The sequence below is a fragment of the Eubalaena glacialis genome, chromosome 19 (assembly GCF_028564815.1).
Source record: "Eubalaena glacialis isolate mEubGla1 chromosome 19, mEubGla1.1.hap2.+ XY, whole genome shotgun sequence".
NCBI classification, from domain to species: Eukaryota; Metazoa; Chordata; class Mammalia; order Artiodactyla; family Balaenidae; genus Eubalaena; species Eubalaena glacialis.
Genome location: NC_083734.1, coordinates 8,751,267 through 8,763,380, shown reverse-complemented (window position 1 = coordinate 8,763,380; position 12,114 = coordinate 8,751,267). Strand labels below are relative to the sequence as shown.

General features: G+C 49.2%; 1 protein-coding gene across 2 annotated transcripts in view; it reads left to right on the top strand.

The window, feature by feature from the left end:
• The window catches only part of NTN1 (netrin 1), a 204,466-nt gene that overhangs the window by 155,739 nt on the left and 36,613 nt on the right, over positions 1–12,114 (top strand). For both annotated transcript variants that reach the window (XM_061174818.1, XM_061174817.1), the window contains exon 5: positions 133–186. In XM_061174818.1, coding sequence (XP_061030801.1) covers positions 133–186 — 54 coding nt within the window. The remainder of the gene's footprint in view (positions 1–132; positions 187–12,114) is intronic.

Below are 12,114 nucleotides of genomic sequence, written 5' to 3'. Positions count from 1 at the left end.
CGTCCTCTCCTGGGGCGAGGAGTGGGGCTGGGAGGGATGGCCCAGGAAGGTTGGAAGGAGTCTGCACTGCGCTCGTTCTTGTCTAACATGTTCTTATTGTTTCCCCTTCTTCCCATCCTGAACCCCACAAAGAGATCCCCGTGGCACCGCCGACCACTGCAGCCAGCAGCGTGGAGGAGCCCGAAGGTAGGCTTCCCCCTTTGCTGCTTTCCTGCTTTTGCTGTGGGGTGGGGTGGGGCCTGGAGAAGGGGGTTAGAGGGGCCAGACTCCTCTGAACCACCATCGGGGTGCTGGTTGGTATGAGTGGTACCCCTGGGCTGGATTGAGGATGATGGAGCCACAGGGCATTTTTCTGCGATGTCCCTTCCAAGAATGGTGCCTAAGGCTAGCCTGTCTCCCAAGCCTGGGACCCTCAAAGCCACATTCCTCCTGCTCAGCCAGCGAGGGTTAAGAAGCTGCCTTCCAGCCCAGGGCCACCTGAGCTGGGGGTGACTCCTTTCGGGGTTGCAGAGAAGGAAGGAGATGGGTGGTGGGGTTGAAAAAGGCATTCTAGAGCATTAGGGTCCACAAACAGAATTGGGGGGGAGGGCATGTATCGGGACAGGAAGAGACTCACCCCCTTACTGTCCCGTCCTTCTAACGGAAATCAAGAGTTTCCTGGAAAAAAAAAAAAAAAAAAGACTTTCCTGGTGGTCCAGTGGTTAGGAGTCCGCACTTCCACTGCAGGGGGCGTGGGTTCGATCCCTGGTCGAGGAACTGAGATCCTGCATGCTGTGTGGTGCGACCTAAAAAAAAAAAGAAAAAAGTTTCCTTTATTGCAAAGGTGGGTCACAAACCATAGCCAGGTCAGCAACATCAGTGATTTGGCCACCAGCAGAAATCCCAGCCGTTTTCACATCACGTTAGAGTTGGTGCAGCTATCATGGAATATTATTTATGCTCACTAAATTGCTTCAGAATGATGGAAGTTACCAGACCCGCTGCTAGATCCTGATTTATAATCGTTAATAAATAAACACATACATTACGTAACTGTACCATGAATCTGGGGTTTTGGAAATATTTGGGTTAAGTGTATTTCAGTATTGATTAGTTTCCTTTGTAGTCCTATGGATTTTATTTCTGCATTTAAAAACATTACTGTGAGAAAGTAAAAATATCACTGTGACGTCCGTGGACGTCACCAGTCCTTGGTACAAGAAGGGTCACCCAGTCCTGGCTTTGGGTACAGAGAGGGCTCGGAGCCTGGCTGGAGGGGGCACCAGGAGAGCAGGCCATGCTGTACCCAGCGCCCTGGGCCTGCGGTCACATGGGGCTTTTGTGTACTGGTACTTGGAGTAGGAGTGGGAATGGGGGGCAGGAATGGTGACAGTGGGGCCCTGCAGGGACATTGGTGTCAGCTCTGGGAACCCCTTTGCTCCTCCCCAGATCCACCTGTTGGGGAGGTCTGTGCACCCCTGTGGTCACCTGAATACTTTAGTTTTTTAATTTTTTAATTTTTATTTTTGGCTACGTGGCACAGCCTGCGTGATCTTAGTTCCCCGACCAGGGATCAAACCTGCGCCCCCTGCAGTGGAAGTGCAGAGTCTTAACCACTGGACCACCAGGGAAGTCCCCACCTGAATACATTAGAATAGACTGGATTTTTTTGAATATTGGCCATGCCCTGGGAACTTGAGAGAAAACGGATTCAGAACTTGGATGTGCACCATCACCAAACAGCCCTCAAAGAGGAAAGGACAGAAAATTTCAGGGAGTGCTGCAGGCTACACCAGGGAAAACCAAAGATATTTTGGTGTTGGGTTGTTGGGCAGAGTCTTCTGTCACCTTTGGTTGAGCCTCGGGGGATACTTACAGGAGAAATAGTGCTGGGAAGGGGATGAAGGAAGCAGCATCACGGGTGCCTGGGAGGCAGGATGAGGAAGCTCTTTGGTAAAAACACAATAAAAGGAACAGCCCAGTTCGTTCAGCTCTCGGATAGAGCAGTTGTGAAGCGAGAAGACACTTCCAGTTAATGTAGTCGCGATTCTTGCTTCCTTGCTGTGACATGAGTCCCATCAGAACTCACCGGGGCTGAGAACACCGCTCATCCAAGGACAAGGCATATCTTCACCCTCTCTCTCTCTCTCTCTCACCTCCCATTTTTCTGGTCCTTGCAACCTTGTCTTTAGGTTTCTTGCAGTGGTTTTGGCTTTTTCCTTCCATTTTAGAAATGGACAAATGGAAACAAAAATAGAGGGGAAGCAAAAAACAACTCATGAGATTCCTGTACACACCACAAGAAGCTGGTATAAAGCATGCAACGATCTCCGCTCAACCAGACAAAAGATTCCTGGGCAACTAACAAACACTTGTAGCATTTTTCTTTGAAAAGTCTTTATCAACTCTCAGTTAACTTTTCTGACTCCTTTTGATTTTGTCACTGTTTATTTCTTTTCTTCTTTCTGAACGTTTAAAAACATGGTTTAAATGGATGCAAACAGTAAATGAACACCCTTTAACAAAGTGCTTTCTCCACAGAGGGGCTAAGTGAGCAGGTGTGATGCTTGCTGGGATGCTGGGTCCTTGGCCAGACCCTTTGTGACCTTCTCTGGGTCTCCAAATGGTCAGGATCTGTGATGCTTTTTCTGGAGAACTCGGGCCAGGTCTAGACTGCGGGCGCGGGGACTCTGGGGTCTGCCACCACAAAGAGGCCCTGCTCTCCTCATCTCAGCAGGAGGGACGTCGTGGGCAGGAGGCCAGGGGGCCCCCTGGGGAGCGGGGCCTGGGAGCTCAGTACTTCCAAGCCTGTCGATTCTTGCAGTGTTTGAATAGGGAAGGCCTCCGTGCTGGGCTGCCTGAGAAAAGCTTGTTTACTTTTGCCTGCGGAACAGAGGAGAATTAATAAACCAAGAATTTGTCCTGAAAGCTGATGGACATAACCTCACCCTGAACCCATCCCCTTGAAGGGCCAGCTCACTCCGGGAATGCTGTCCACCTGCTGGCTAAGCTGGCTGGTACCCCGTCTTGGGGCAGGGAGGCGAGGAACCCTGTGCCCGTGGGAAGCCTGGGGCCAGGAGGGAGATGGGGCCACCGACACTAAACCCATCTACTTGTGGTTGTAGAGACCTCCACCGCCTGCCTTCCCTTGTCCTGCATCAACTCCGAGGTAGCTGTCGGAGTTGGGTTTGTGGGGGGCATATTGTTTGGTTTGTGGGGACCCCTTGGTTTAGCAGAAGGAACACTGTCTTGGAGCCGGGAGATCTGGGGTTGATTCTCCCCTGGCTGTGAGGCCTTGGACAGAGCAAAGACTTCTCTTTTCTGCTTCCTTGAAGGATGAAGGGGTGGGACCAACGGTCCTGGGCCCTCCCCGCCCTGCTTCTCCTGGGAGGATTGAACTTCTCCTGCTAATCAGCTTTCTTCTTCCTTGTAAATGCCTGCTTGCTCCCCTCCCCCCTCTGCTGACCAGCTTCTTCCACGGGCCTTGCAGATCCCCATGAGCAGAGGCACGCAGGTAAACAGTTAACACCTGGCTGGGGCGGGGCCTGATGTATAGCATTTGCTGCTTTCCCTGGTATAAACGGCTCCCACGTGGGAGCCCACGTGAGCCTCCCCCAGAGACTGAATGTAGACACCGGAACCAAGAAGTCCTGAGGGAGGAAGGGCCGCCTCTCAGCGGGGCCGGAAAGCTGTTGACTTCAGCTGGCCTCCTGGGCTTGAAGGGGCATGTGGCTGCCGTCCGAGTGGAAGCTGGACCCAGGATGGAGGTATGAGAGTGAACGACCAGCTCTTCCCCGCCGCCCCCAACTGGGTCTGGGGGCCACCCTCTGGCCCAGTTGCACTCACCCCCTTTGGGGCCCCGAGTGGTGCCCTTTGCCAGCTGCTCCAGTGGTCCCGCGGGGGGTGGGGGTGGCTTTTGAGGCCCCCCGGCAGCCGTTCGGGGGAGCCTGGCGGCTGAACCTACGGGAGCCGCCCCGCCTCAGGTGCTCCCGGGTGTGGGGTGGGAGTGGGCTGAGAGATGTCACCTCTGGTGGCCTCGCAGCACCTCCATTTTTTTCATGGAAGGCAATTGGGTTTTTATAGACCTGCCGCTGGATAAGCTTGGATTGTTCTCATTTTAGGCTTTGGTTTTCCAGGGTAGGGGGTAGGTTGGGTGAGTAGAGGAAATGAGCTGATAAGAGTTGAACGCAGTATTGGCCGAGTGTTCGGGCGGTGGGGGGGGGGGGGGGAGGGCACTGAGCTGGGAGTTCTGCCTGGTCTTGTTTCCTCCCCTGTGAACCGGGGTCATGATAACGCTGTTGTGTACGGTTGTTGTGGGGATTAAATGAGATGCTCTGGGTAAAGCCTTTGGTTCAGTGGCGGGCTTATCCTAAGTGCTCAGTAAAAAAGCAATGGAGGGACTTCCCTGGTGGCACAGTGGTTAAGCATCCGCCTGCCAGTGCAGGGGACGCGGGTTCGAGCCCTGGTCCGGGAAGATCCCACATGCCACGGAGCAACTAAGCCCGTGCGCCACAACTACTGAGCCTGTGCTCTAGAGCCCACGAGCCACGACTACTGAGCCCGTGTGCCACAACTACTGAAGCCTGTGCGCCTAGAGCCCGTGCTTTGCAACCAGAGAAGCCACCGCAGTGAGAAGCCCGCTCGCCGCAACTGGAGAAAAGCCCGCGCGCAGCAATGAAGAGTCAATGCAGCCAAAAATAAATAAAAATTAAAAAAAAAATTTTTTTTTAAAGCAATGGAATGCCATGGAAAATGCAAACACTGCTGTGTATGGAAGGGTTGAGCTGAGCTGAAGTCTCTTAGCTCCTCACCAGGGATGTGGGTTTGCGTGAGGACAGGTGTAGAGAGTCAGCCAGAGGGAGGGCTTGTGAGAAGAACTTGATTGGGAACAGGTGGGGCTGCCCAAGGCAGAAGCGAGGTGGCCTCACAGACTGTAAGACCCTGTTAAAGACTGGAAATCAATTAAAGGGCTTTTTTTTTTAAAGTAAAGTGGAAGTAATTTTTTTTTAATTTTTAAAATTAATTAATTTATGGCTGTGTTGGGTCTTCGTTTCTGTGCGAGGGCTTTCTCTAGTTCCGGCAAGTGGGGGCCACTCTTCATCGCGGTGCGCGGGCGCCTCATTATTGCGGCCTCTCTTGTTGCGGAGCACAGGCTCCAGACGCGCAGGCTCAGTAGTTGTGGCTCACGGGCTTAGTTGCTCTGCGGCATGTGGGATCTTCCCAGACCAGGGCTCGAACCCGTGTCCCCTGCATTGGCAGGCAGATTCTCAACCACTGCGCCACCAGGGAAGTCCACAATAGCCAAAAGGTGGAAACAGCCCGATGTCTACCTTTGGGACAGAATGGATGGTGGCAGAATGGATAAACTCCATGCAGTATATCCAGACAGTGGAATATCATACAGCCATAAAAAGGAATGAAGTACTGACACATGCTATAACTTGGACGAACCTTGAAAATATTATGCTAAGTGAAAGAAGCCAGACACAAAAGGCCACACAGCATATGATTCCATTTATATGAAATGCCCAGAATAAGCAAATCCAGAGACAGAAAGATTAGTGGTTGCCGAGGACTGGGAGGAGGGAGGGATGGGGTGTGACTGTCTGATGGGTACAGGCTTTGCTTTTGGGGTGACAGAAAATTCTGAAACTAGAGAGTGGTGATGGGTAACATTGTGAATATACTTAATGCCACTGAATTGTACATTTAAAAATCGTAAATTTCATGTTATGTGTGTTTTACTACAATTTTTTTAAAAGTTGAGTTTTTGAGGTCAGAGTTCAAGGGTGCAGGGAATCTGGTTTGTTTGGGTGGAGAGCAGGAGCCCTGGGGACAGGGCGCTGGGGCGCGGGCAACCGTGGGAGACATGCTTGCCTTCCTGACCTCTTGCTCCCTGGGAGACTTTTGAGGCTGGGGGGGCCACTTAGTACCTCCCGACTTCGTCTCCAAGCAGAAATAGCTCAGCCAACATGGGGGAATGGCGGACGCCCTCTGTTGCCTTCCAGACGTATGGCAGTGGCCGTGTTGCCTAGTGTTAGGTTGAAAAGGTCTGACTGCACAGCCTGCATCCTTTTAGAGTCATCTGAGGAGGATGTGGCTCCCTGGGTCCCGTGTAAGGGAGCCATTGGTACTCCCGGTATAGGAGAGAGGGACCTGTGCGTCCATGGCGGGGAGCTAGGATCACCGACCATTATCACTTGTAAGCAGCTCGTGCCACTTGGAAGAAGGAGGTCTGTTAATTGACTGAGTGCTGATTGGTTTTCAAAAGATGGTGTGACACAGGATGTAGGGCTGTCCGAGGTCAGCTGTATGAGTAAATGGCTGTCAGATAAGTATTATCCCGGGAAGTGTTTGGACCAGACCCATGAGTAAAGATAGATCGATTCTGGCTCAATGAAGGAGAAGGAGACGACATTTATATCATGCTTGCTATGCGCTCAGCACTCTTCCTGATTCTTAGCCATTTAATCACTTCTTCCACCCGGATGAGGTAGATACTGCTGTTACCCCATTTTACATAGGAGAAACTGAGGCACAGAGAGGTCAGTGAGCTGGGATTCCAGCCAAGGTCTCCTGGCCTCAGAGTCCGTGAGTGACATTAACCTCCCCATCGTCATTCTGCCTCTCAGTAGTCATGCTGGTTGGTCAATTTAGGGTAATTTAAAAATATATAAATATATATATATATACACACACACTTAAGTGTATACACACACACACACACACACACACCTGACTGTGTGGTAACATCCTACCAAGAGAGAAGACAAACTTGTGTGTCCGCAGGGGACCTGAAACCAAGGTAGAGATGGAGGTACAGCCAGTTAAAAGCCACTGTCTTCCACAGGTGCCCGTTAAAGTGGCCCTTGGGAGGGAGGGTGGTTGGCTGGGGGGGCTGGCGTGGCTGAGGCCACAGGGTCTGGGCTTGGGAGAACCAGTTAGCAGTGACCCGTCCCTTTGGTCGCAAGGCAGCGGAGGGAGACAGGCACATGGATCAGCTTATATCTGAAAACAGGTGGTGGTGGGGGGGGGTGGAGGTAGGAAGGGCCTCTGTGCCTTCCTCAGAGCCTTGTGTCATAACACGTGCCTGTGGAGAATCAGCTGAAAACTGTTAAAACTGGTGAGCAAATTCTGCAGGGAGACCATTACAGAATTAACATACAAAGGTCAGTAACTTTTCTTATGTATCAGCAATTACAGAACCACGTCAGAGCAAGTGAAAAGCATAGAATGGTATATCTGGCCTGTAGTTAAGTGTTCCATGAATGTCAGTTTTTTTTGTTTGTTTTTTTTATATTAATTAATTAATTAATTTTTTGGGGGCTGTGTTGGGTCTTCGTTTCTGTGCGAGGGCTTTCTCTAGTTGCAGCGAGCGGGGGCCACTCTTCATCGCGGTGCGCAGGCCTCTCACTATAGCGGCCTCTCTTGCTGCGGAGCACAGGCTCCAGACACGCAGGCTCAGTAGTTGTGGCTCACGGGCCCAGTTGCTCTGCGGCATGTGGGATCTTCCCAGACCAGGGCTCGAACCTGTGTCCCCCTGCATTGGCAAGCAGAGTCTCAACCACTGCGCCACCAGGGAAGCCCAAATGTCAGTTTTTTAATGATAATGGAAACAAACTCCCAATTAGAACAGCAACAAAAATATCAAATACACAGAAATAAACATAGCAATAAAAGTACAGACAGTATTTTTTTTAAAGGGTAAAACTTTCCCAAGGGACACTAACGATCTTACCATGTTCCAGGAGGGTGAGACTCAAAATTGTATAATGTCAGTTCTCCCTGAAATCTGTAAGTTTAGCATAATTCTACTCAAAACATCTCAATTGGGTAGGATGTGATTCTTAATAGCCAAGAATGTTTTTAAAAAGAAAAGTGATGAAGGGTGACTTGCCCTAACAGATTTTTTAAATATTGTAAACAGGATATTTACATTAGTGTGATCCTGGCATAGGAATAGAGAAATCACGAAAGCTGAGTAGAAAGTCCAGAAATAGACTCAAATATAAACATAAGAACTTGTGTATGATAAAGCTGTGATCATAAATCAGTGAGGAAAAGGATGAGTCAATCGGTAAACGGTGCTGGGAAAATGGCTATTTATTTTAAAATAATAATTAAATTAAACTTCTCCTTCATGCTGTGAACTCATAAATCCCAATGTATGAAATGTATCTTTAAAATGAGTTCTTGGGACTTCCCTGGCGGTCCAGTGGTTAAGACTCCGTGCTTCTGATGCAGGCGGCATGGGTTCAATCTCTGGTTGGGGAATTAAGATCCCACATGCTGTGGGGTGCGGCCAAAAAAAAAAAATTAATTAAAAAAAAGAAAATGAATTCTTAAAAGTTCTAGAATAACGCATATCAGTATCAGTGTAATCTTGGGGTAAAGAAAGCTTTCTAGATAGGATACAAAAGCAAGAATTCATAAAGGGAAAGATTTTAACTAGATAAAAATAGAAAACGTCTATACCTCAAAAATCTCTATAAGCAACATAAGGCAAACTAAAAGCTGAAAAGCATAAATTTTTTAACATGGATGACCAAAGATTAATATCCTCAATAAAGAACTTTTACAATTCACTGAAAAAGAGATCCTAATACAAAACTGAGCTGAGAAAATGAACTAGAAATTCAGAGAATTTGTACAAATGGCAATAAGCATCTGAAGTATTACACTTACTAGTAATAAAGAAATAATATTAACAAGAATACCATTTTAAAAACCTTATTAAATTGACACTATTTAGAAAACAAAAAGTAATTCCCAGTGTTGAAAGGGTTAGGGAAACAGGCACTCACCTTCTCTGGTGATGGGAGGGCAACGTGGTGCCAAGTTTATGAAGGGCGATTTAGCATCATGTATCAAAATGTATCTTTAGCCTCATCCTTTCACTTCTAGGAATTTAGCCTAAGGGAATAGTGATGTGTCGTAAGTCTTTGCTTGGAGGTAGCTTATTGCAGCGTTGTTTATAATAACAAAAGAGGGAAACGACCAAATGTCTTTTAGTAGCATTTTAGTGACTCACTTATGGGATATCCATATAATTATGTTGTAGGAGAATTTTTGAATATGAAATGAAAAGATACAATATATTTCCGAAGCAGATTATACATCTAATTACACATGGAGGGTCAACTTTGGTGAAAAGACTGGCTTACAGAGCATTTCAAAGAAACTATTTCATTGTGCTTATATATTCCAGTAGTTCTCAGCCTGGGGCTGTTTTGCCCCCAGGGGACATTTGGACATTACTGGAGATACTTTTGGTTGTCACAACTAGGGGGAGGGTGCTACTGGCATCTAGTGGGTTGAGGCCAGGGATGCTGTTGAACATCCTGCGCCGCACAGGGCAGCCCCCATGGCAATGAGTTATCCAGCCCCAAATGCTAATTAATAGTAGTGCCGAGGTTGAGAAACCCTGGTGTATTTTTACAGGATGACATCCATGTGCTGTCTTCAAAAGTATTAAGGCAGGATGCTACTGCTGCATTGGACCCGCTCGTTTATTAGTTATGCATCGTGTTAAGTAGATGCCGCTGAGGGCTTAGAAAGTGAAGTTTTCTGAAGTCAGCAAACATTTCCTGCATGATCACAGGAAATGCTGTGCTCACATATAGCCAAGTGTTTGCCTGGTCCTTTTTCCATGGTGAGTTTTAGCCCAACCTAATATGACATTTATCCAAAATTCTGAGCTTTACTATATATTACTGTATTTTGAATTAGTGTGATTTAATTGTTTATTAAAATTTTTATCATGAAAAATCTCGGAGCAGTGGTGAGAATAGAGTGGTGAGACCTCCACATTCGTATCACTTCGATTTAACATCGTGTCCCATTTACTTCAACAATTTTTTTTTCTTGCTGAAATATCTTCCAAGAAAAGCTTAGACGTTATGACATTTCACCCCTAAATATTTCAGAATTCCTTTTCTGAAAAAGAAGAACATTTCTTACATCTTCGCAACAGCATTATTACACCTAACAAAACTAACAAAAATTCTTTAATATCATCTGATGCCCAATCCACCTTCCAGCTTTCTTGGTCATCCCCCAAATGTCTTTTACAGCTGGTCTACTCAGTGGTTTAATTATTAAAACATTATGCAGTCGTGAGCTACACAAAGTATTATATTTAGAAGCGCATCAGGGTCCTGGTCGTGGGGAGGCTTGGGCTGCTTCTGAGGCTAGAACGCACGTGGAGTGATGTGTCGGATGAAAAGTGCTACGCAGGTGTTACCTATCATCATTGTTAACTTCATGGTCTAAAGGAAAAGGCATGACCACGTCTGGCCTGAACTTTGGGCTTTGGGGCTGGGGGTGGGGTGAGAGCTCTGGGCCTCCTTTAGGGGAGTGTCCCCAAGGAAGGGGCACCTCCACAGCAGAGGGGACAAGGGGGCCAGTCACCATCATAAATCCTTGCCACTTCCCTCCGTGGGAAGCAGAGGGGGCTGGAGCTAAAAGCCGATCAGCAGTGACTTCAGGGGCCAGCGGGGCTGGAGAATTCTCGGTTGTGGAGCTGTCTTCTGTGTTTCTGGTGTGGCACAGCATTCTTGGCCTGTCCTCCAGACGGTTGCGATCATCAAATGTGCTCTGGGGGCAAAACAGCCTCTGGTTGGTAAGCCCGGATTTCCTGACATCAGCCCAGTTCCCCAGAACCCTCCGGGAAAGGAACCAGAGGCTGAGCCAGGGCACGTGGGGGCTCTTCTCTCGAGCGGGACCTGCCCACTCCACCCGCCCTGGCTGGAGACCAGACTGATCCGTATGTGTTAGGTTGGACCAAATGGAATTGTCATTTTATTCGACCATTTGTGACACACAGAAATGGCAGTTTCACATGGTGTAACTTACTCTTTCCATCCCCTCAGCCAGGAGACCCTGCTCTGAGCAGCCTGCATGAACCAGTTTCTCCCTCTGTCTGTCAGTCTGTCTGTCAGTCTGTCTGTCTGCCTGTCTCGCTCTGATTTTCTAGACTGTCTGTCTACCTCTGGGTCTTCCCTCTGCCTTTGTCTCTGTCTCTCTTCCCCACCACCTTCCTTATTCCCTCCCTTTCCCAATCTCCTCCCCCCTCCCCCTTCCCTTCCCTCCCCTCTTTGGGGCTTGCACAAAGGGCCAGGGCAGAGGTCAGGCTGGGGTGAGCAGGGCCGGGAGAGAGCCACTGGGGGCCTCCCCCGGGGAGCACAAAGGAAGCCATTTGCATGGGGGGTTTCGGGATCCTCATTGTTCCCCTGCGGCTGGGCTTTTGCAGGTGGAGCTGCCACCAGCCTTGGAGGAGGATAAAGGGATGAGCTGGGAGGCCAGAGAAGCATGTGGGGGAGGAATATTTAGCCCTTCTGGGAGCTCTTCCCACCGGGGACTCAAGGGGGATGGCTGATGGGAATGGGGCAAGTGACAGGTGTCAGTGAGAGAGAGGATTGGAATCCCCAGGACCCGCCCTGTGTCACGAGGATGTCACAGGGTCCTTGACTGCAGAGGCTGGGGGTTGGGGGCTTGCAGGCTGCAGAGCTAGGCTGAGGCAGGGTGGATGCCGGGACCCTATCCCCACCCTGCAGGGTGGCCCCCTGCCCAAAGCCGTGCCCGGAACCTCCCTTGGGATTCCTGTCCAGGTCGCGGGCTGGGCGCTGGTGGGAGGGGACACACAGTAACACACTGTGCCGGCGTCACAGTCTGTCCCCTCTCTGGATTGCTGTTGGGCTCGGCCCCTGCAGAACCTCAGATGCCACTGACGTTAGTAAAGGCCTCCACCCCCAACCCCAGAGGTGGTCCCTTTGATTTATTAAATACCCTTCTGGATTTAAAACTACTCCAGACTTGATAATAATAGTAGTAATGCATTAGTCCACTTGGGCTGCCGTAACAAAAGACCGTAGAATGGTGGCTTAAACAACAGAAATTTATTTTCTCAAAGTTCTGGAGGGTGTAAGTCCAAGATCAGGGTGCCAGCACAGTTGGGTTTTGGCCAGGACCCTCTTCTGGCTTACAGACTGTCGACTTCTTGCTGTGTCCTCACCTGGCGGGGAGAGAGCTCTCTGGTGTCTCTTCTTATAAGGGCCCTAATTCCATCCTCATGGGCCCCACCCCCCATGACCTCATAGAACCTTAATTACCCCTCAAAGGCTCCACCATCACATC